This window comes from Pollachius pollachius (genome assembly GCF_949987615.1).
Source record: "Pollachius pollachius genome assembly, chromosome: 5".
Lineage (NCBI taxonomy): Eukaryota > Metazoa > Chordata > Actinopteri > Gadiformes > Gadidae > Pollachius > Pollachius pollachius.
This window is the reverse complement of record NC_136938.1, coordinates 9015731-9038048: the sequence shown is the minus strand read 5'-3', so window position 1 is coordinate 9038048 and position 22318 is coordinate 9015731. Positions and strand designations below refer to the sequence as shown.

Sequence of the window (22318 nt, the reverse complement as noted above, 5' to 3'; positions counted from 1 at the left end):
ACCCGACCTAAAGGAACTTGGTCCTTTCTCTGGGACTCCGACCTGACCTAAAGGAACTTGGTCCTTTCTCTTGGACTCCCACCCAGATTCTAGGACTCTAACCCAGACAGAACTTGGGTCTCAAACCCTTATCCTTTCTCTCTGGTATCAGATCATGTATCTTTCTGGTAGAATAATAGAAAATAAAGGTACATATTTATAAAAATGTGGTTTTATAGAATAATCGTCTATACTCACGATGTTTACGGAAACTCCATCTTTTCCTGAAACGTGATACATCCAGAGAAAGTCAGATTGTAAATAAGGGTGTGTGTGTGTGTGTGTTTCTCACTCAATAACACAGGGAGCGTATAGTGAAAGACATTAGGGTCAGGGGCAGGCAAAAGAAGGTGTTTATAACAGTCGCATGCTGCCTCTATGCATTTGGACCAAATGGACATGCGTTTCTGGTCGTATGGCTTGATAATACATCTATACAAAGTGGTTTAAACATCTAACTGAAGACAGTGGCAGCACCATTAACATGTGACATCTCTGGAACTCACATATGGGACTGCTTAATCTCAAACCTAAGGTACGTATAAATATTGAGGGAAAGTGGTTATGTACCATATGTTTGTGTGTGTGTGTGTGTGTGTGTTTGTGTGTGAGCGAGAGATAGAGAGGGAGAGAGAGATAGAAAGATAGAGAGGGAGAGTGAGAGAGATAGAGAGGGAGAGACAGAGAGATACAGAGAGAGATAGAGAGGGAGAGACAGAGAGAGAGATAGAGAGGGAGAGACGGAGAGAGAGATGGAGAGAGACGGAGAGAGAGAGAGTATGTGTGTGTTTATTACACTATATTAAACTTTAAGATGCATCATCAAAAACAACCTAGACACAATTAAGGGAATGCTCTTGAATGGTGGAAGAAAGGGAAATAGCTCCAAGCAAGGGAATTATGAAAATAGTTGCTATGACAAGAACTATCATTGTTTCTGATGTTTCTATCAATTTATAATTGCTGAACGTGTTCACATCTGTTCTGCATTATGGAAGAGCGCTTGTCAAAACGTCATACAGACGGAACCTTGTAACTCTCTCGCACAATCTACATCCCACTTGTAACATAGGCTTCTGTTGTTGAAAAAACATTTTTGAAAAAAATTTAAAAACTTGTTGAGGCAAGATCAGACTAGAAGTCATGGAAACGCAGTCATCAGACACACAATGGAAGTGAAGATAGGATCTGTTCTTGTCCGTTATGCATATCCTCGGGCACTATATTCTCGAGAAGGCTGGCTTAACTATTACAGAGCAAAGGGATAAATCCCTCAACATGTATTAAGTAAGGGTTAATTTATTTATAGCATATCTTGAATCTTTGTAGGGAGGTATGCCTGATAACAATCAAAACAATGTCAAATGCTTTCAGCAAACCATTATAACTTTAATCAGGAACAACCATTGAAGATAATACCACTATCTTAATAAATGTTAAGTGATATAGGAGTTGAACTCCTCATGCCCCATAGAAGGCTGGCTTAGCTATTAAAAAACAAAGGGATAAATCCTTTTTTTTTGTTTATATTAAATGATTGCCCATTTAATTATCATCTTATGGTTTACTGATAGCACTTTATATTGTCATTGTCATCACACATACCTCCCTACAACGATTCAAGACCAGGTCGTTTAAATATCCTCTGCTTTCCTACAGCACAGCCCAGAGATGGCTATTTGGGCAATGTTTTCATCAAGACAGCTTCCAATGGGCATCCGGAGGATTTTACTAAAGCTTGGTGAGTCCCACTAAAAATATGTCCCTGTCTGTACCTCTTTTAAGGTTTCTTTGTTGGGGGCTGGTTCAAGCAGCCAAACCTGGCCTAAGTCAATCTGATTGGACTGTGAGGCTGGGTAAGGCGGCTGCACATCTTTAGGGCGGTTGGTAATCAGGAGGGTATACAGGTTAACCCAGCAATCACCCAACAAGCCCAAGAGAGCTCTGACATGTCAGCATTCACCATGTGCTCTGCATGCCAACACCTTGGCAGCTCCACTAAAGTGTCTCTAGGTGTGTCTGGGTGTTGGCGAAGCTAGGCTAGGCGGTTAGGGGCATGTCATAGAATATGGCCTGTATTAAAGATATTTGCAGCTCTAGGCTTTCTGCTAATCTTTGAGGTACATACATCTCATCCATGATCCAAAGTACAGCAAAACTCTGTTTTTCAAATTTCTTTAATAATGAATATCAATCCAACTTTATTCATACAAGCATTTAGGACACTCACCATAATTAATAAAACCTTATGTGTGTCCAGCAGGAGCAGAGCTATTCAGCAATGGGAAAATGCAGCGATGGAAGAGGTGGTGCTGTCCATACTTCCCTCTATTCCTTCTCTTGATGCTCACAGCAACTATTGTTAAAATCGCAATAGATTCAGATCTATTCCAATCAAGTGAGAAGCTGTTTTACATCTCTCTGAAAGGGGAAAACGCCTACAAACAATTCTACGTGGAATACCCGCACAAATACCACTTTATTATAAACCAAGAGAAGAAGTGCGAGCGGCTGAGGCCCTTCCTGATTCTCATGGTTCCTGTGGCGCCACACAACCGGGCCCATCGCGACAGCATCCGCCGGACCTGGGGCAAGGAGAGCTCCATCCTTGGGAAGACGGTCAGCTTGTTCTTCCTCCTGGGACTGGCCAAAGGAGGAGGAGGAGGAGGTCCAGGGGATGGGCAGCTTCAGCAGCAGCAGCTCCTGCTCCAGGAGAGCAGACTCCACGGTGACCTGCTGCAGAGCAACTTCCTGGACTGCTACAAGAACCTCACCATTAAGACCATGGTGATGATGGAGTGGCTGGACGCCCACTGCCCCGCCGCCTCCTATGCCATGAAGATCGACTCAGACATGTTCCTCAACGTCCGCAACCTGGTGAACATGCTGTTGGACGCGCCGCGGGAAAGCTACATGACCGGCTTGGTGACAACCGGCGCAGAAGTCAGAAGAGATCCTAGCTCCAAGTGGTACCTGCCGGTGGATGTTTTATCAATGAAAGTGTACCCACGATACGCTCTTGGCTTGGGGTACATTGTGTCTTTGGACCTTCCCGGGAAGCTCGTGGAGGCCTCCAGGCATGTCAGACCGCTTTACATTGAGGATATACATCTGGGGTTTTGTATGAAGTACCTGGGGATAGGTCTGTCCGACCCGCCACAGGTGAAGTACTTCAATTTGGATCCCGTGCTGTACAACCGCTGTGATTATTCTAGGCTGATAGCCACCACGTTGGAACCTCATGCGAACCTCATACAGGTATGGGAAGACTTTAACAGAGAGGACCCGGTCTGCCAAGAAGAGAAAGAGATTCCCCTCTTTAATGCCACAACTAAGAGGGCCCAATGATATGCCCAATAATTTCCTTATTCCAAATCAAGACCTGTTTTTTCCCAAATTAGAAGCATTTTATATTAATATATAAGAAGTGAGATGTATTTATATTTTGAGCTACGTATAAAATATGTATGTGAATGTAACGCATCAAATATGTATATGATTGAATGAATTATGAATGAATATTGAATAATTTAGAAACATAAACTAAATAGTATGATGCTATATAGCTTAACTTTTCCTGGGTTCTCGATAACAGGTACCAAGATTAGACTTCTCTCAGTTCCAAACCAGTCTCACACCAAAACGTAGTATAACTACGTTGGTCCACACTGGAAAACTTAGTATTTTTACAATAATGGCCTAGTTTTTTTGGCCTATTATTTTCTATAGGCCTGAGTCCACATCAAGTTGCTGTCTTCAAAAACAAACAACATGGCTGACATATACTCAGTGTAAAATGCAATATTTTGATATAGATTCAGCATTATAATGGGATTTGATAAAAAAAATTGCGAGAAATTTATATTTTATTTTAGTAATAGTTAATTAGTGGTTTTATATTAAGTTTAAGTTTGCTATTATTACAACAACAAAAAAAACAGGTCTCGCTACAAAAATTGTTGGAATATAAGGTTATCTATCTTGGCTATGGTGGTTGACATGTAAGCTGCTATCGCTGAAAAACATACATGGCTGACATTCAACTGATTTTCAGTGTAAAATGCAATAATAACATTGTTTCAGCATTAAAATGCGTTCTACAGTTCTAGTTAGAAATGTGCCTTTTATTTTATAATCTTCATTCAGTGATTGTATGTGATGTTTAATTCGTCAGTTAAACTGTTCGTGGCGTTTTTTTATCGGTATGCTATATTCTGACATGACATATTTATAAATATTTATTGTATTATTGTAAATACATATTTTATTACACATCATTGTTTTTCAAACACATTGAGCAAGGAGCTACATTTTTGTTCAGAATCCCCAGCCCCCAAGTTATCATATGTATCCATGTGCACTTGTTTACGACCTATGGCTATCATTGAATCTTTCTGTAACATACACTCAGGGCCGGCCCAAGGCATAAGCGAACTAAGCAGCTGCTTAGGGCCCCGTGACCACTAGGGGGCCCCCAAGAGCAACTAACTTAAAAAATAAAAAAGCATTTTTTTTTTTCACGTGTGCGTGATGATGATTCATATATTATCAAATGACCGTTCTTGTACAAAAAAAACAAAAAAAAACAACAACAGTACCATGTTAACAGAGTCTGTTAACATGATATCAAGCACAGTGTAGTTTTCTACTGCCTCGCTGCTTGACATTTGACCTCCGCTAGTAACGTGTGCAGTGCACCCAACCGTGTGGTGCGCACTCAGCATCTAGGAGCTAGGAGCAGGTGAAAGATGTCGCAAAAAAGGACTTACCCCTCAGGGGCAGAAAAGAGAAAAAAGAAGAAAGATGAAGAGGAGAAAAAACGACAAGATAAAGGTATGTCTCGGTAATGTAACATTTGGTGTCAAGGAGATTTTGAAAAGTTCCCTTAAATTAGGAAAGTCCCTAATTATTGTTGACATTTCGTTTCAAATACGTTAGCCTATAATAGCAAATTTGCTAGCTAACATTAGTTAAAAATGTCTTACTACTTCTCTCTTGTGGGTAGGTTAGATAGCTTAGCTTACTATTCAAGCTAACGTTTTTGTGTTTGTGTAATACTTTGAATAAGTTAATTCTCAGTGTATATATATTATTCTGGGTCGCTTTTTGGCATCAAATCAACGTTTCTGATAACGACGTTTGATAGTAAATGTTTAATAACTAACGTTAATTACAAACGCGGTGACGTTTGCTAGCAATATGGTTTTGCATTAATGAATTAATTTAGTTAACTTATAGTTTGAGGTATGTTGTTTGCAATTGTTTGCTGCAGAGCACAGTAATTTATGTGAGTAAATAAATATATTCCTTTTACATGAACTCCCTGTTATGCTGATACGTTATATGAAACTTCCCCAGGAGCACTGTTAAAGTATTTTGGAGGAGGCAGTGAATCAGCCCAGGAGCAATCCACATCCTCAGGAGCAGCCCAGGCTGATGAATCAGGTAATCGAAAAACTGTCACCATATATATTTAATTTCTAGTCAAATAATCTCATTAAGATGTAATAATATAAGATATAATCATATGACAAGGGACATTATTTTCATCTCAGATCCATCTCCATCCTCTGCTACATCCACTGTACCCACTGTCCTCTCTGCAACCTCAGCTGTACCTGGTAAGTTAACAACAAAACAGCCTTTGATGCTCAGTGCACTGCAGAACATACTGAGATGAATATTTTTATAATATAAGATATAATATATAATCATATGACAAGGGACATGTTTTTCATCTCAGGTCCATCTCTATCCTCTGCTACATCCACTGTACCCACTGTACCCACTGTCCTCTCTGCAACCTCAGCTGTACCTGGTAAGTTAACAACAAAACAGCCTTTATAATTGCTCAGTGTACTGCAGAATATTCTGAGATTAATAATTTTGTCCAAAAATATTATTTTAATTTCCCTATAGGTCCTTCATCTTTGGTCATGGAGATTGATGTGTCTTCTTCAGCATCCAGTTTGCAGCAGGGGTCAGCAGCTCCGCCAGTGGACCCAGATGAGTGTCCCTCTTTCCTGACGGACTCAGAAAGGACTGAACAGGTATTAAGAGGGCCACTGCCTATAAAGGACACATTCACATTCCCGAAGAGACACGATGGCCGAAGCTTCCACCATCATTACACATACAGACAACTAGTAAATGGGGAAAAAGTCAGGCGGAGCTGGCTCACATATTCAAAAAGTAAAGATGCGGTCTATTGCTTTTGCTGCAAATTATTTTCAAAAAAGTCCATAAAACTGGCAACTGAGGGACAGCAGGATTGGGTCAACATAGGTGCACTGTTGAAACAGCATGAAAACAGTGGAGATCACTGTAACAACCTGGTTAAATGGACGGAATTTGCCTTGCGTCTTTCAAAGGGGAAAACTATCGATGAAACAGAAATGGGCCTCTTAGAGGCAGAAAAGAATCGCTAGAGAGATGTCCTCACACGTCTAATCAGCATTATCCAGTCATTGGCAGAAAGGAACCTGGCACTCAGAGGATCTGTAGACACATTACATCAGGCCAACAATGGGAACTTTCTAAAAGAAGTGGAACTCATGGCTACATTTGATCCAGTGTTGAAAGATCACGTGAGACGAATTGACAGTGGAGCTGAGCATATCACATATTTGGGGAAAACAATTCAAAATGAGTTGATAACCTGTGTAAGTGATAAAATACTGGACACAATGGTTTCAGAAATCAAGGAATCTAAATATTATGCAATAATATTGGATTGCACCCCAGATGTAAGTCATCAAGAACAGATGTCTGTTGTTGTCCGCACTCTAAGTCTTGTCAAAACACCAGAGATAGAGGAACACTTCTTGGGGTTTCTTGTAGCTCCTGAATCTACAGGTCAAGGCTTGTCTGAACAAATTCTTCAGAGGCTTGAAGAATTGAACATCCCCTTTGAGGACTGTAGGGGACAATCATATGACAACGGTGCAAACATGAAAGGGGCAAATAAAGGTGTGCAGGCTAGGCTTTTTAAAAAAATCCACGTGCTTTTTATGTGCCTTGTGGAGCCCATACCTTAAATCTTGTGGTTTCAGATGCTGCCAAAGTGTCCGTGGATGCCACTTGTTTTTTTGGAAATGTGGAAAAAATCTACAAACTCTTCTCAGGTTCCCCTCAAAGGTGGGCCATCTTGAAGAAGCATGTGAACATCACACTCAAGTCCTGGAGTGAAACACGATGGGAGAGCCGGATTAAAAGTATAGAACCATTACGCTACCAAGCAGACAAGGTGAGAGAAGCTTTGCTTGAAGTCAGGGAAAAAACTACTGACTCTATACTGAAAGTTGAGACCCACTCTCTTGCTGAAGAAATCGGATCATTTAGATTTCAAATTTGCTGCGTGGTTTGGCATGAGATTCTCTCCCAGATTAACACCACAAGCAAACTACTTCAGTCGCCCAACATGCAGATTGATGTTGCAGTGAGCCTCATTCAGAAAAACAAACAAAATTTAATCAGTTACAGGGCAACTGGTTTTAAAGATGCACAGGTCTCAGAAAAAGACATGTGTGAACAAATGAACACTGAAGCAGTGCTGAAGCAGAAGAGGTTGCGAACCACAAAAAGGCACTTTGCCTATGAGATGCCTGATGAGCCACAAGCTGATGCAATGAAGAGGCTGGAAGTGTCCTTTTTTAATGCTACAGTAGACTGTAGCATCCGGTCTTTAGAGGACCGCTTTCAGTCCCTAGGGGAGATCAGAAGCCATTTTGGAGTGCTTCTCAACTTTGGCCAGCTTGATGCACAGACAAGGAGTGATCAGTGTAAACTTCTTGGAGACAAACTCACCTTAGGGGAACAGGCTGATATTGATGGGAGTGCACTGGCTACAGAGATGGAGAGCCTTCCAGAACTCCCCAAAGCACAGATGACCCCATTTGAGATGCTCACTTACCTCTCTCAAAATGAGATCTGTGAGTTGTACCCAAATCTTTGGGTAGCTCTAAGGATAGCCTGCACTCTCCCTGTTACTGTTGCGTCTGCACAGCGGAGGTTTTCCAAACTCAAGTTAATCAAGAACTACTTGAGATCATCCATGGCACAAGAAAGACTGAGTGGACTGGCAGTGATGAGTATAAACAACAAAGTTGGCCATCGGATTTCTTACTGTGATGTCATAAATGACTTTGCCTCCAGAAAGGCCAAGAAACACAGGTTCTAAGGAGTGTATTTTGTATTTCACTCCCTATTTTTACCAAAGATTTTGCACATTTTTACAAAGTTTTCAGACGTAATTATTTAACTTTCTATTTTATTTGATATTTCTTTGTTTATTTTATTCAATGCTGTGTTTTTTACATATAAAAGTCAAATGTTTGAATTACAGGAGTGTGTTGTGTATTTCCCTCCCTATTTTTACCAAAGATTTTGCACATTTTTACATAGTTTTCAGACCTAATTCAACGTAATATTTTATTTATCAACCATTTGTGTGTTACCTTGTTTTAGGTGCCTGTTGATTTTCATCATTATTTAAGTATTTGTTGTTGTATTTTTATTTTATTTAATACTGTCTGTTTTTGTATATTTGGTGTTGCAGTTTATTTTAAATAATAATAATAAAGCAGATTGTGTTTACAGTAACTGATTAGTTTATTTTGTTACTTTTAATTGACCTAGATGACATTCAGTATCCCACTTAGTACTATATCACTTTGAATATCAAGTGTTAATCAACCCCAGGCTGCTCTTGTAGCTGAATTTGCTACCATTTCAGATTAAAAACCATAGATGGGTAAAACATGCTGGGCTGCTCTTTGATGTTTTATGTATTGATTCTCTGTGTGGCCAGTAGGGGGAGTTGCTGACTTTGCCAAATATTAATTGAAAGATTTTTCTGTAAGTTTGCAAATCTTGTGTCTGCTTCCATTGCATTAATCACTGTTGATTACAATCTAACTACAACAAAAAGTTTTCACATTTAGCTTTACAAGTGTACAAATCGCACCCTGGAGGTAGGTAATACAGCAAGTTTTCTTTGAAGTTGTAAAGATTGATCTACACCAATGATACATTACTAAATCTACAAAACGCCATGCTGCGTTTGTTAAAATGCAGCAGTCCATGTACACTGACCAAAGGGTCTGTGAATTGAAAAGGCTGTCTGACAAGAGGAGGGCATGCAGAGAAGATGCTGTGAGGTCCCTGAAGAAGGTTCTTTCTGCCGTCGTTAAGCTGCTTCGGAACTTGGCTGACAGTGATCCACCAGACGCTGCAGCAGGTGATGCCCGGATGCTCCTGCGTAGCATAGATTTTGAGTTCATTCTATGCATGGAGATTACCACACCCATCTTCAACGAGAGTGCCATCGCATCTGCTTCACTGCAGTAGAAAGCCCTTGATTTGACAACATTATACACCATTGTGGAGGGAGTTATACATAGAGTAAAATCAATGAGGAAGGATGAGGAGTTCAAGGTCCTTTTTTCAAAAGCAAAAGGGAACTCAGAGGCAGCAGGAATTGAGGTTCCAGATGAAAACCCTGGACAAGCCAGACGCAGAAAGGTACCTCAAAAGTACAAATACAGCACCCAATCCGCTACAGAGGACTATGGAGCCCAAGACTTGGAGGAGCACTACCGGGGAAAGGTTTTCTTTACCTTTCTCGATATACTCTCCCAGGAGCTACACCGGAGGTTCAAGGGGAAGGATGACACACCAACGGGGTTAATTATTTCAGGCCTTCACTGCATTACCATTCCAAGTCACTGGAAAGGCATGACAAATGACAGAGTTGCCCTATCTGTCAAAAATGTGTGCCGATTTTATGATGTGGAGGAAGAAAATGTTCAAGGTATTCCGCTCATCATATGCTCTTCCCCCCAGAAATTTGAAAGCTGTGCTAAAGTGCCTAAAAGACAATGATGTGGAATCAGTTTTCCCTGGTCTGACTTTGCTTCTGAAAACGTATGCTACAATCCCGGTGACAACTGCTTCAGTAGAGCGATCGTTCTCTAAACTGAAGTTGATCAAAACCCAGCTCAGAAACCGATGTGGGGAAAGAAGGCTCTCAGATCTTCTGCTGCTATCAATTGAAAGGGATATCCCGATTGACCATAACGAGGACATTGACATCTACAAACACATGGCAAAAAGAAGAATTCTGCTATAACTCCACCACCCACCATCTCCGTCCCCTGACTATTAAGCACCCAAATCATAGCTTTCATTGACATTATCACATTGTGAAACAAATGTTAATAGTTCCCTCTGTGTTTTGCTGTGTTTGTGGAATAAATGTTAAAAAAAATTTATAGCTCCCTGTGTGGTTTTATCATAGAGGTGTGGTTATAATTTTAATTGTCATATCATTAATTACTTTGATCTGGATCTCCTTATAATTGAATGCTAATCTTAATCAAGGATGAGGACTATTTCATCATACATGATGCATCAAAGCTTTTTGCACGCTGGTTGGGCCCCATGTTGTGCAGAATGTGCCCTTTTTATTTTTTCGCCCCTGCCCTTCAAACAGTCTGAGTCCGCCACTGGCATGGATGGATCCATCGTCCCCATAAAGAATATTTTGATGGCGTCTTATTGCCAAATTTATTGTCAATAAATGTTGTGGTTCGTTTTAAATATGAGTCTCTCCTGATTTAAATTGCAAATAACACTCGTTAAATTGGAGCATTGTGCCTTGCATGTGACACAGTAACAGGTGACAAGTCTGCCCAGGTAACATGAGGCATGTTTTTTTTTTTTAAACTGGTTCACATTCCAATCCTGTGTGTTCCAGACACGCAAATACCTTAGCACAGACCTGCACCCTGCCGCATGAGTGTTACTGTCCTCCAACTGAGTGTCTAGGATTATTGTCACCGAAGGATATGGGTAAGTCCCCGGATAATGTTCAAACTAAGATTCTTGTAGTCGACCTAATGAGCCAAAATTAAGTAGGATTAAGATGTATTGAACACATGACTATAGGATAATCCTTTGAAAGTGACACAAACATTATTTTCCGGACCAACAAGCCAAATGTATTCCTTTGTCCTTGTGGGTGGGACAACTGGCTGAAAATGATTGCGATCAAAACATGAAGAAAAAAGGTTCTTCCTCAGCCAATGGCAAATGGTCTGAGTTGACTGCATTCGTAGTAGTTCCAATCAAATGCTTCTTTCTTGCTGGGATCAAGACATGGCATTGTATAAGAGCTTGGCTGTGGCACTGCAGAGTTCAGAGAACTTTATGATAATGATCGGAACAGAGGAAGAACCTGGTATACTGTAACATCTTTGACAGCTTTGACAAGAGCCAAGGGATTTGGAAATACTTAAAAATGTCTATGCAAATGGGTAAGGTTCCAATTTTTAGTGGACATACTAATAGCCACATGTAGTATATATATATATTTATGTAAATATCCATTTATTCCATCTGGTGTATGTTGTGTGTGTGTGTGTGTGTGTGTGTGTGTGTGTGTGTGTGTGTGTGTGTGTGTGTGTGTGTATTCCTCAAATGCATCTAGAAGTATCACACTCACATATCCTAGTGCATGCTGGGTTAAGAAGAAGACTTGTATCTGAAGCATGTTTCTTAGAAATGATAAAATAAACAAATGGAGTTTGATGAATCTGAAGATATGAAAGCAATACCTATTAATGATCATTAATCATCATGTGTGCGTTGTTGTGCCCTGTGTGTGTGTGTGTGTGTGTGTGTGTGTGTGTGTGTATTCCTCAAATGCATCTAGATGTATCACACTCACATATCCTAGTGCATGCTGGGTAAAGAAGAAGACTTGTATCTGAAGCATGTTTCTTAGAAATGATAAAATAAACAAATGGAGTTTGATGAATCTGAAGATATGAAAGCAATACCTATTAATGATCATTAATCATCATGTGTGCGTTGTTGTGCCCTGTGTGTGTGTGTGTGTGTGTGTGTGTGTGTGTGTGTGTGTGTGTGTGTGTGTGTGTGTGTGTCTGTGTGTGTGTGTGTGTGTGTGTGTGTGTGTGTGAGAGAAGCAGCTCAGAAGAAGACCGTTCTGATCGTGTACGCTCACCAAAGCCTGGGTTCCTTTAACCAGGCAGCGCGGGATGTGGCTGTGAATGTTATGGAAGAGCAAGGCTACTGTGTCGTGGTGTCCGACCTGTATGCCATGAACTTCAGAGCTGCAGCCACTCGAGAAGACATCCTAGGTAAGGTCTTTTTCTACACAGGGGATGGCTGTCTTTCTATTTCTACATCTATTTGGATAGATGTAAGGACAAATATCCTAATAATCATAAGCTTTATAGCATTATTGCTAATGTCATATTTTAAGTTTCATCTTGTTTTCAGCATCAAAAATGCCTAAGTCAAATAAATGACTTAGGCAGATAGTGATTATGGAATCTAAAAATAATTCAGATTGGCTTATGCTATAGCCAATGAGGCACAGTGAACAGCAGCGCTTGGAGATATTGTTAGAGTTACGCGAGAGCACGTGTGGAGCTTACAGGCAAACGACACAGGCGATATCTTCAAACCAGAAACACTGGTGTGTTGAATGTGTTTCTCTCTTTCTATCAGCTGACTATAGCGGTCTTCTTAGGAATGTATTTACAAAGAATGTGTTGTGTTAACAGACTTGGTCGATAACATGTCAACATTTGAACATTATACAGATTTTAAATTAAAATAATAATTCCATTCTGGCAAAAAACTTAATACAAACAAGAAAAATTAAATAATAACATCAAATAATATAAATAATGCAAAATAAATAAGTTAAACTGTTGTTAATACATAACACATGTCTGTCTTTGTACATCCAAGTAAGCAAACAAACTAGTCATGGGGAATATCAGGCAAACGGCACACATGGGGCATGCGTACACTGGAGTATTAAAATCGTAAATGGACTGCATTTATATAGCGCTTTGTAAAATTGCCTAACACTCACACATTCACACACCGACAGCAGAGCAGCCTTGCAGGGCGACAACCAGCTCGTCGGGAGCAGTTAGGGTTGAGGTGCCTTGCTCAGGGACACCTTGACACTCGCTAGGAGGGGCCGGGGATCGAACTAGCAACAAATTAGCTCTACCTCCTGAGCCACTGCCGCCCAAGCCTGAGTAGTAACCGCGCTGTTATGCGGGGGTGGGGGTGGAACAGGTGATCTGAAGAACCCTGACCTCTTCCAGTATGGAGACGAGACCATGCATGCCTGGATGGAGGGACGCCTGAGTGAGGACCTTGTGGAGGAACAACGCAAAGTTCAGGAGGCTGAGCTTATCATCTTCCAGGTCAGAGGTCATTGGAATCATTGAAATGGTTATTTTTGAAACACTATTGTTCAGTTTAAAGTTATTCAGTTCAAAGTCTTCAACGGTATCCAGGCCAGGATTGCTGGCACAGAGACTCCTTGTAAAGTGGAAGTGAACCATACATCTATAAAACAGTTATAAACCAAAAACACAATACAACAATAACTCAATACAATGCAACTGAATAAAACTATGGGGGGGGGGGGGGGGGGGGAAGTTGTTGGACGTGACTTTTGACATACTGTCAAAAGTATGTTTATTCTTGAAAATGTTCTACAGATGACTATCTATTTTCTATATAGGCCTTTGTAACAAATGTGTTGTTGGAGTTGAAGACCCAATATGGCTTATTCTGTTTGTTGTATCCCTCCATGCAGTTTCCCTTGTACTGGTTCAGTGTCCCGGCCATCATGAAGGGATGGATGGATAGAGTGCTAGCGCAGGGGTTTGCTTTCTCAATGGAAAAGATGTACAACAATGGCATATTCAAGGTTAGTCTCATAAAAAAAGGTCACAATTCTAATCTACAACTAAATCTAAAATACGGGCAGTCTCTTCGATGTTGAATGATAATCTTTTTTTTTTTTGCATGGTGTATTTCCTTGAAGGAAAAGAAAGCAATGCTCGCTTTTAGCACAGGCGCCAGCAAGACAATGTTCCAGCCAGATGGAATCAATGGAGACATAAACGTGACACTGTGGCCCTTACAGGTTTGTGGCAGAGTAAATTGGAAGTGCGTGAAGGATAACTTGCATAACACCATTGTCAATAAAGTATCTTACTTTCTATGACTTTCATTTATGTTTTTTAATGTTCTGTCTTTCAGAATGGCACTCTCCACTTCTGTGGATTTCAGGTTCTGGCTCCGCAGATATTTTGGGGCCCCGCCCACTGCCCTGCCTCGGTGCGCACCGCGATGCTGGACGGATGGCGCGACAGACTCCGGGGATTGTCCGCTGAGAGGCCTTTGACTTTTGCCCCTTGTGAGCTGTTCGACCTCAGCTTCCAAGGGGGATTCATGCTCCGACCAGACGCCAGAGAGGAGCTCAACTCGCGGCCACACGGCCTCACAACGGGTCACCACCTCGGGAAACCTCTGCCCCCTGACAACCAGACCGAAGCTCCGCCGCAGAGTGGAGCTGGTGGTGGCCCGTAGGCCTACCAACTTCACATCTAGATAATGTGATGAGCATTAATAATAAGTCATAGTAAGCCATCCAATCAGCATTACCCATAGTGTTTTCCATATTTTGTGAAGATAAAGCTATATAATGTTTATTCTGTTTGCATTCTGTTTGTTCTTGAAATTGTTTGATTAGGGAATGAGATTATGTGGAAAAGGTGGATTTTTATGTTGATTTTTGAGATGTTCTGATTATTTGCTTTCTTTAGAAGGCTAGTGGTAAATTATATAACCATGATAAATATCAGAATAATAATCATCATCGTCCTCATAATGATCATTTAGTATTTGGACAATTATTATTACCACCTCTGTTAACCTTCGCAAGCTAAAAAAAAAATAAAAAATTCTGGCACAGTAATATAATGTGTACCTGTATATTGTGTTTTTTTTTATAATAATTTAATGAAAAAAGTCTGTAGCCACACATTACTTATCACAGCACAAAGTAGAACATTCCTGTAACTTACTCCAGCGACCCTCAATATTACCCACATAGTGGTGTACGTTTGCCTATTTTCTCCTAGTATATATAAACCACGAAAGGGGTAAAAACTAGACTAAACCCAACCAACCAAGGCCATGTTAGGGGTCATTGTAATGAAATGTAACATATATTTGACCAGAGCTATTAAATAATAATATATCTACAAGATTCAAGTTTCAAGATGGTTTATTGACGTAAACACAACAATAAAGAAAGAACAAAAGCAGTAGCTGGCAATGAAATTATCATTGAGTCTCAGGCTCGTTCCGCAGTGCAATATAAAAAGAAAAGTATAAAATAAACACAATTAAGAGTGCTGAGACCTAAGTCAACAAAAGAAATAAATAAACTACAATACTGGACAGATATACTATACTGGACATAATAATTACAATAATATAAATATATAGTAATGACTGTAATGTATAAATAGATGCAGCATAAACTGAGTGTGTGAAATGTAAACAGACATTTTTACAGATGTTGACTGTTATAAAGTGGCATAGTGGTGAATTAAGTAGGCTAGCTCAGGAGTTCAAAAGTATTATGGCCTGTGGGATGAATTTATGGCAAATATTTAATTGTATTGTTCAAAAATGCTATTTGTTTTGCCAACCAGAAAATATGTATCAATCGAAGCACATTTCACAATATAGTTGGTTAATTTTTTTCCAACAATTATAGAAAGGTCTAACTACCTTTAGTGGAAGTCGGACCGACCGTACCATCCATGCTCAATTTCTTAACCAGAGTCACCCCTGTAAACGGTTTGGTATAGTCCTGGCGTGACGTAACCGGTTCGGCAGTGCTTGGTAGGTCAAGGGAGGCTTGTTGTTTTGCTTTATTGTTGACGATTAGTTTACCATCTTGTATTAAGGCTTGTTTACATTAAATTAAAGCACCAATTTTATACGAATTGACCACGTAACATATTGTTCTCCTACTGCATCGAGAGCCCGGAAACGTCAAACATGAAATGGATGTTCAAAGAGGATCATTCCTTGGGTAAGGGAGGGTTATTTGATCATAATAAAAATACACAACATCTACCAAAGCCGTTTGTAGGATCGTTTATTTTATTCAATATCTGATCCATCCGAATCTATAACCCGAGAACCCAACTCCCTAGATTCCCATATTTCCAGCCTTCTGTTTTTTGACTTGATGGAAGCATTAGAGTCAAAACAAAGCAAATGTCGGTCGTGTCATCTGTTGTGATGATATACAACGATTTCTTCTTATCCAGTTATGTCGACTAACATGTGTGCATTGTCAAGACGACGTGTTCACGTGATTATTACCTACTCGACCTCGTTTTAGGGAAGGACAGCCACACAAAGGAACGACAAAAACAAGCTCTTAAGCCTCTGCTCTGCAAGCCTACTGTTGCCATGTATTTACAGCCTGTCCTGTACCCAGCACTTTTCCGAATCTTTCTCGCGACATTGTGCACATGTTTCACTCTTGGAGGATCAATATGAACAATATCTACCGTGAACAGAACAAGTGGCATTTGATCGGTCTTGAGAGGGCCCGTTATGTGTTGACGTTATATTCAAAGTAGGCAAACAGAATGACAGCCTTTTGGCATTCTTAAAAAAAACCCGGCATGTTCTCTTAGTATAATTAAGGTTATTGATGAGCAAATATAATGATTTCCCTTTGGGGTCGAATGTTGTGTTTATTGAGGAAAACATTTAGCTTACCACGAGAGCACTTTTTTATACAGCTGAGCTCAGTCGGCGTCAAGTGACATATGACACTGGGTGCTTGTGAGGTCATTGCTTTAATTAATTGTATATTCATTTTATGTCTCTTTACCATCAGAACATCGGTGCATAGAGTCAACCAAAATCCGCAGCAAGTACCCTGATAGGGTTCCAGTGAGTGACACCAGCTTACCTCATCACTTCATGGATTGGACATTGTCATAAGTGCATGGAAATAGATTGAATCAATGTAGAATCAATTCATTCTGTTGTTGTATGTTAGGTCATTGTGGAGAAGGTGTCAGGATCACAAATCGTGGAGATTGACAAGAGGAAGTACCTGGTCCCCTCTGACATCACGGTGGCCCAGTTCATGTGGATCATCAGAAAACGCATTCAGATGCCCTCTGAGAAGGCCATCTACCTGTTTGTGGACAAGACAGTGCCTCAGTCCAGGTCAGAGTCCTCCCCAGTAGACAAAATGTTCTCTCTCGTATCACAAAGCATCCTCGGCAAAAACAAAGACACATTTCACGTCAAGTTTTTAACTTCCTTTTTTTAAAGGAGAAATATTACAAGAGGCAGATTTTCCAAACGGCGTGTGATGGCTAATCACACTCACACCTGGTGGTATAATATGTCACCTTTAAGACTATTTTGACACACTTGCAGCATATGAATATGACAGGTCAAAATACAATCTTTGTTTAACTAGCTTGTTATAACTAAGCTTCTCTATCAGCAGTACACGTATGATACCAGCATATCATTGTTTGGGAAAATTGAAGTCAAGTAAATTACTTTACCATGTTTGTGCTGATACATGGGTAATGGACTTTACTTGGTTTTTACACTTTATGAGGACAATTATTGCCTCCCCTATTCAGACATGTATTCTGTTTAGGCTGCAGTAGCTTTCTTTGTGTCATAATATAATGTGTTCCTTGCCCTTTATGGAGGGCAAAAGCCCTATGAGACTGTCACCGTGATTAAGGGCTGGCTATATACAAAACGTTTACTTGACTGTACCTGCTAGTAGTGTTTAACGAACAGTGTATTAGTGTTCTCATTCGGGAATTTTATGGTGAATGTTGCAAAGTTCTACAATCATTTCTGGAGGGGGAAGTTATTTGCGTATGTAGCGCAACTGCCCAGCCTGTAGGCTTACAAGGACTGTGCCCTGAATTCAAATTGTGCTCAGGATTTCATAAATGTAAGGTAGAATAATCTACAATAAAGACACAAGTTTGTAAAATAAATAATAATCATAATAATTACTATTATTAATAGTACTATTATTACAATGATATATTAGCTTGATTTGGACGGTGACTAAATCTCCCCGTCTGTGAGTGACTCCTGAATGATTTCCCTCTCGTTGCAGCATCACGATGGGACAGCTGTATGAGAAGGAGAAGGATGAGGACGGCTTCTTATACGTGGCTTACAGCGGAGAGAACACCTTCGGTTATTGAAACCCACAACCGTGATCAACCCCCCCTCGACTGCCACCGCCACCACCACCACCACCACCACCACCACCACCCCCAGCACAGACACCTTAGAAAAACTGCTGGAATTTCCCAGAGAAATTGAATAGCTTGAAGGCATCAGGGACGTTGACTGCGGGCTCACTTGTTATGGATGATAGTCAGTGAGGGTTCTTGTGTGCTTGCTATTGCCCATGCTGCGTTTTGCGTTGATTGATTAACTTATGAGCCGTGATTTCAATTGTGTCACAGTGTGGTTTGAAGTTCTTGTAGGCGTTAGGTGTGTGTTGGTTAGTTTTCTGTTGTTTTTTCGGATAGGGGGACCAGCCGTCCCCATTTTCCGGGGACATCTCCTGTTTTTGGAGGCCTGTCACTGAAAAAAAACAAAAAACAACAATATATATTAATGATTTTTGCAGAGGTTCTAGCTTGCTGATGAATATTAATTTCACGACAGTTGGTAATTAGTCTTGTGTCTATCTGATGGGGTTTGACATGAGCTAGCTAAGTGGGGTATATAGACTTTATACCATAAGCAGGCATAACCGATCATAAAGAATAGGCTTTAGTATAGAACGATTCGCTATTTTAATTAACCTCTTTTGGCTTTTATCTGGGTTTAAAACACATCATAGTAATACATAGTATTAGTACATTTACCATGATCAGAATAGACTAAATGTAAATATGTCTGCTTCTTCCATTTCCGAAATATTAACATCAGATATTTTGTTGATATATGGATCGCCAAACTACAAATGTCCCCGTTTTTTATTTCAGAAATCGGATCACGTTATGTTTGGATGGCTTTTGTTTGGCTTTCATCTTTTAAGATTATATTTAAATGGAACTATTTGAAGGTAAGGTAGCTGGATGACCTAACCAATAAAAAAGTATGCCGTAAATATATCAGTTTTTTTCTTTCAGAAAACACTTACTCACAAGCGCTTAGAGAGGGTGGTATTGGTGAACAAACTTCATAGGAGACAATAGTAGTGTTGAGATTGATGTGAGTTGGTGTAGGTCTCTTCAGACACGAGTGGGGAAAGAATGTTTATGTGTAGGGGTGAGGTAAACATTAAAAGGATAGGATGAGATATGTGTAGATAGTCTCACAGACCATGGAATCAAAGAAGGGAAAAGTGAGTGTTCAAAGTGCTCTCTCAACTAAAACCTTTTTCCATAAGCAATTATGAACTTAGGGCCCGGTCAATATGATTGTGGGCTCATTGTGGCAATTATTAAATATACCAAATCAAAAAAACATCAGATAAAATTGTTTAATCTCTGTGAAATATACCCCTATAGCTATAAACCGCAAAAGGGTTAAGAAATAGACAGAACCCAAGGCCCTGTTTGGTGTGTAATCTGGTGTAAGCATTTTGCGGCCAGATACCATGCGCTAGTGTTTACAGTGGATGTATTTAATGGCTCGGATTCATATTATCATCCGGCGGCGCCCACAGCTATTGGCCGTGTTCTGTAAATATTCTAGAACACTCCGGGTGCTCCGGCGGGAGTCCTGGAGCTCTATATCTAAATGTATCATATCATAGATATATAGTATAATATATACTATCACGGCCAGATGATATTATAAATCTCAAACGACTGCGTCAGGTTCTCCGACGTCTCTGTTTTTTCCTTTTCCACGTCAATCTGAAGTACAGACTGAACCGCTACATGGAGGAGAAGGGGATCGTTGCCCGGGGTTGTCCGGGAGGAGCCCCGGCGGCGGGGCATCTCTTTCATGGTGGTGTCGGACACGCAAACAACACAAATACACCACCACCTAGGTTAACCCTTTACCCCAACACAACGTCTCTGCCGCAAAGGACCTAAGAGGGTGCCAAAGGTCCAACTTGCGATAGTCTAAACCCCCCAGGATCCTTTCTGCGGCAGACTGAACCGGCGACCAACCCAGCAGTTGCTACATTATTGAAGATACAAGTGTGTTGATTTGTTAAATGTTTGAACGAAGGTGTTACGTATTTTAGGAACACAAGCTGTATTTCCCTCACTTAACCAATAGGGGGTAGGACCAAATATATAAGCCGTAAATACTACACTTAGCCACAGAGGGCAGCATCACAGACCAGGCGAGGAAAACCGAGGATTACGTCACACCGGTTTCTCTCCGAGTTTTCCGGTCCTCGCTGAGTCCATAAAGAAGACCACCTGGCCACAAAACCTTTAGAACTCTCCCGGCAGCGATTACCATACGTGGGTTTGTGGTTAGGATCAGCTAGGAGAACACTCTCGCACGTGCTAAGGCACATCTCCAATCTCTCTTTACTTCAGAGCATCAGTTTACCATACCGAAAATACTTTATACAAATAAAGTCTCGTTAAAGCTATTCCTTTGGATTCGACCCCTCTTTCCAAGAAAAAACATTGCAATTTGGTGACCCCGACGTGATTGGAAAGTTCCGGACCGAGACTTGCGACCGCGGGGCCGTCGGGAGCAGTACAAGCTACTTACAGGCGCCACAAGAAAGGTAAACAGAACCTGTTGTCAATGACTAAACTCTGTATAGTTAGATTAGTAACATTAGGTGAATAGCTTGTACTGCCTTCGACTGGTTGCGGGGACGTGTAATCTCGGACTGGTTTAAATTCATACAGCCGGTTAGACAAACGGCCTAGGATACGCTAACAGATTGAAATTGAATAACGAGCTCACGAAGTAAAGGGCTCGGAGTGTGTTTTATATGGGTTTGTAGATAGACTGTATCCAATCCTGATTAGATCTAAATGTTTGTACCAACGTGGGAGACGTATTACCTGTGGTTAAGTGTTATTTATTTGGTGATAAGCTTCGAGTTCAGCCGGGCCACCATAAGGTATATTTATTACCGGCCATAAACTTCCGAACTCTTACGGCGGGGCGAGGAAAGGTCAGGTTTTTAACGTTAATCTAGCTTAGTTGCATATTGAACCGGACGGAGGCTTGGCCGGCGTTAGCCAAGGAGTTCAAATCTAATTGATTCCTCACAGCCCGGTTCATGTAACATCTAATGTGCAATTTTGGTTAGTATAAAACGCAGCCGTAGAGGTAGCACTTACGCAGTACAACCCATCTGCTATCAAGTCCCTCGCTAACCCGCCGTGGGGACAAACTTGCTGGAATCTCATACTTCTTATAGAGATCCAAAACTAGTTTGTTTCTGCAGCATTTTGGATGTACCACGTGGTGTACGATTTAAAGGGACAACGCGTCTTGGAAACGTGCGTTTCCTTTGTTCGTACCTCCACAGTCTTTGTAGTCGGAGCCCTTTCTGAAACAAACGCCATTGCTCAAGAGCAACAGGGGGTCTCGACTTAAGTGTTACATCCTCTCTCTCTCTCTCTCTCTCTCTCTCTCTCTCTCTCTCTCTCTCTCTCTCTCTCTCTCTCTCTCTCTCTCTCTCTCTCTCTCTCTCTCTCTCTCTCTCTCTCTCTCGCGCGCGCGCGCGCGCGCGCGCGCGCGTCGGTAGGGGATTGGTCAGTCTTTTGTTAAAGACTGCATAACCTCTGACCTAAGCAAAAACAGATCTCTCTCTCGGCGCCGGTGCCATCTTGTGGCCTGGTCGCGCAGTCCGATCGGGTCGTAAACTCCTTTTGATAGCCCCAACCCTTTGTCCCTGTCTCTATAGATCCGGTCGTCAGACCCCCCCCCCCCAATCGCTGCATTGATAATGGTACTGTTGATCTTCCTTGAGACGATTGTTTTACAGGCCACCTGTTGCTGACACGACGACGGAGAACTTGTGAGGAGGCTCCCATGGTGTAGGAGTAACCTCTCTGAGATGAGCCCTTGACAAGGAGGGACGAGTCTTGGGTTCATGAATTACAGACCCGACGGCGACAGAAAGATCACTTGAACTCCCCAAATCCATGCCCAAACCACCCACAGGAACCGGCACACCAATACACGAAGATCACTTGAACTCCCCAAATCCATGCCCAAACCACCCACATGAACCGGCGCACCAATACACGAAGATCACCTGAACCCCCCAAATCCATTTTAGTCTATCAATCATTTTGAAATTTTAAAATGGTGTTATGACCATCAATTTTTACGTTACTTTCGCACCTGTTGAATATTTTATGACCTTGTAGCACATGACCAAAAGTATTAGCTCAGGATTTCTATT

The 22318-nt window shown here is 41.0% G+C and overlaps 3 protein-coding genes across 7 annotated transcripts; all 3 read left to right on the top strand.

The window, feature by feature from the left end:
- Positions 1-378: 378 nt before the first annotated feature.
- LOC307076049 (beta-1,3-galactosyltransferase 5-like) lies at positions 379-4057 on the top strand. 2 transcript variants are annotated; one of them, XM_079736886.1, is made up of 3 exons: positions 379-574; positions 1699-1780; positions 2303-4057. In XM_079736886.1, exons 1-3 carry the CDS (start codon positions 548-550, stop codon positions 3385-3387), a joined length of 1194 nt encoding a protein of 397 aa, XP_079593012.1. In that variant the 5' UTR covers positions 379-547; the 3' UTR covers positions 3388-4057. The 2 variants fall into 2 exon arrangements, with proteins under 2 accessions (XP_079593012.1, XP_079593011.1); XM_079736885.1 differs by having other exon boundaries at positions 2300-4057.
- A 6752-nt stretch (positions 4058-10809) lies between these two features.
- On the top strand, positions 10810-15026 carry nqo1 (NAD(P)H dehydrogenase, quinone 1). Of its 4 annotated transcripts, none has more exons than XM_079737072.1 (6): positions 10810-10890; positions 12027-12200; positions 13159-13289; positions 13688-13801; positions 13919-14020; positions 14137-15026. In XM_079737072.1, the coding sequence occupies exons 1-6, from the start codon at positions 10887-10889 to the stop codon at positions 14464-14466; spliced, it is 855 nt and encodes a 284-aa protein (XP_079593198.1). In that variant the 5' UTR covers positions 10810-10886; the 3' UTR covers positions 14467-15026. The 4 variants fall into 4 exon arrangements, with proteins under 4 accessions (XP_079593198.1, XP_079593199.1, XP_079593197.1 ...); XM_079737073.1 differs by having other exon boundaries at positions 10872-10890; positions 12030-12200; XM_079737071.1 differs by lacking the exon at positions 10810-10890 and adding an exon at positions 11147-11354 and having other exon boundaries at positions 12030-12200.
- A 750-nt stretch (positions 15027-15776) lies between these two features.
- On the top strand, positions 15777-19078 carry LOC307075986 (gamma-aminobutyric acid receptor-associated protein-like 2). The gene is made up of 4 exons (XM_079736785.1): positions 15777-15985; positions 16808-16863; positions 16973-17145; positions 18074-19078. Exons 1-4 carry the CDS (start codon positions 15952-15954, stop codon positions 18162-18164), a joined length of 354 nt encoding a protein of 117 aa, XP_079592911.1. The 5' UTR covers positions 15777-15951; the 3' UTR covers positions 18165-19078.
- The last annotated feature ends 3240 nt before the right edge of the window (positions 19079-22318 follow it).

Coding starts and splice junctions, on each gene's coding strand:
- LOC307076049 (XM_079736885.1), top strand. CDS start 548: ATGGGACTGCTTAATCTCAAACCTAAG. Junction 575..1,698: donor TGCTTAATCTCAAACCTAAG/GTACGTATAAAT, acceptor GCTTTCCTACAG/CACAGCCCAGAGATGGCTAT. Junction 1,781..2,299: donor GAGGATTTTACTAAAGCTTG/GTGAGTCCCACT, acceptor ATGTGTGTCCAG/CAGGAGCAGAGCTATTCAGC.
- LOC307075986 (XM_079736785.1), top strand. CDS start 15,952: ATGAAATGGATGTTCAAAGAGGATCATTCCTTGG. Junction 16,864..16,972: donor AGTACCCTGATAGGGTTCCA/GTGAGTGACACC, acceptor GTTGTATGTTAG/GTCATTGTGGAGAAGGTGTC. Junction 17,146..18,073: donor AAGACAGTGCCTCAGTCCAG/GTCAGAGTCCTC, acceptor CTCTCGTTGCAG/CATCACGATGGGACAGCTGT.
- nqo1 (XM_079737070.1), top strand. Junction 13,290..13,687: donor CTGAGCTTATCATCTTCCAG/GTCAGAGGTCAT, acceptor CCCTCCATGCAG/TTTCCCTTGTACTGGTTCAG. Junction 14,021..14,136: donor TGACACTGTGGCCCTTACAG/GTTTGTGGCAGA, acceptor TCTGTCTTTCAG/AATGGCACTCTCCACTTCTG.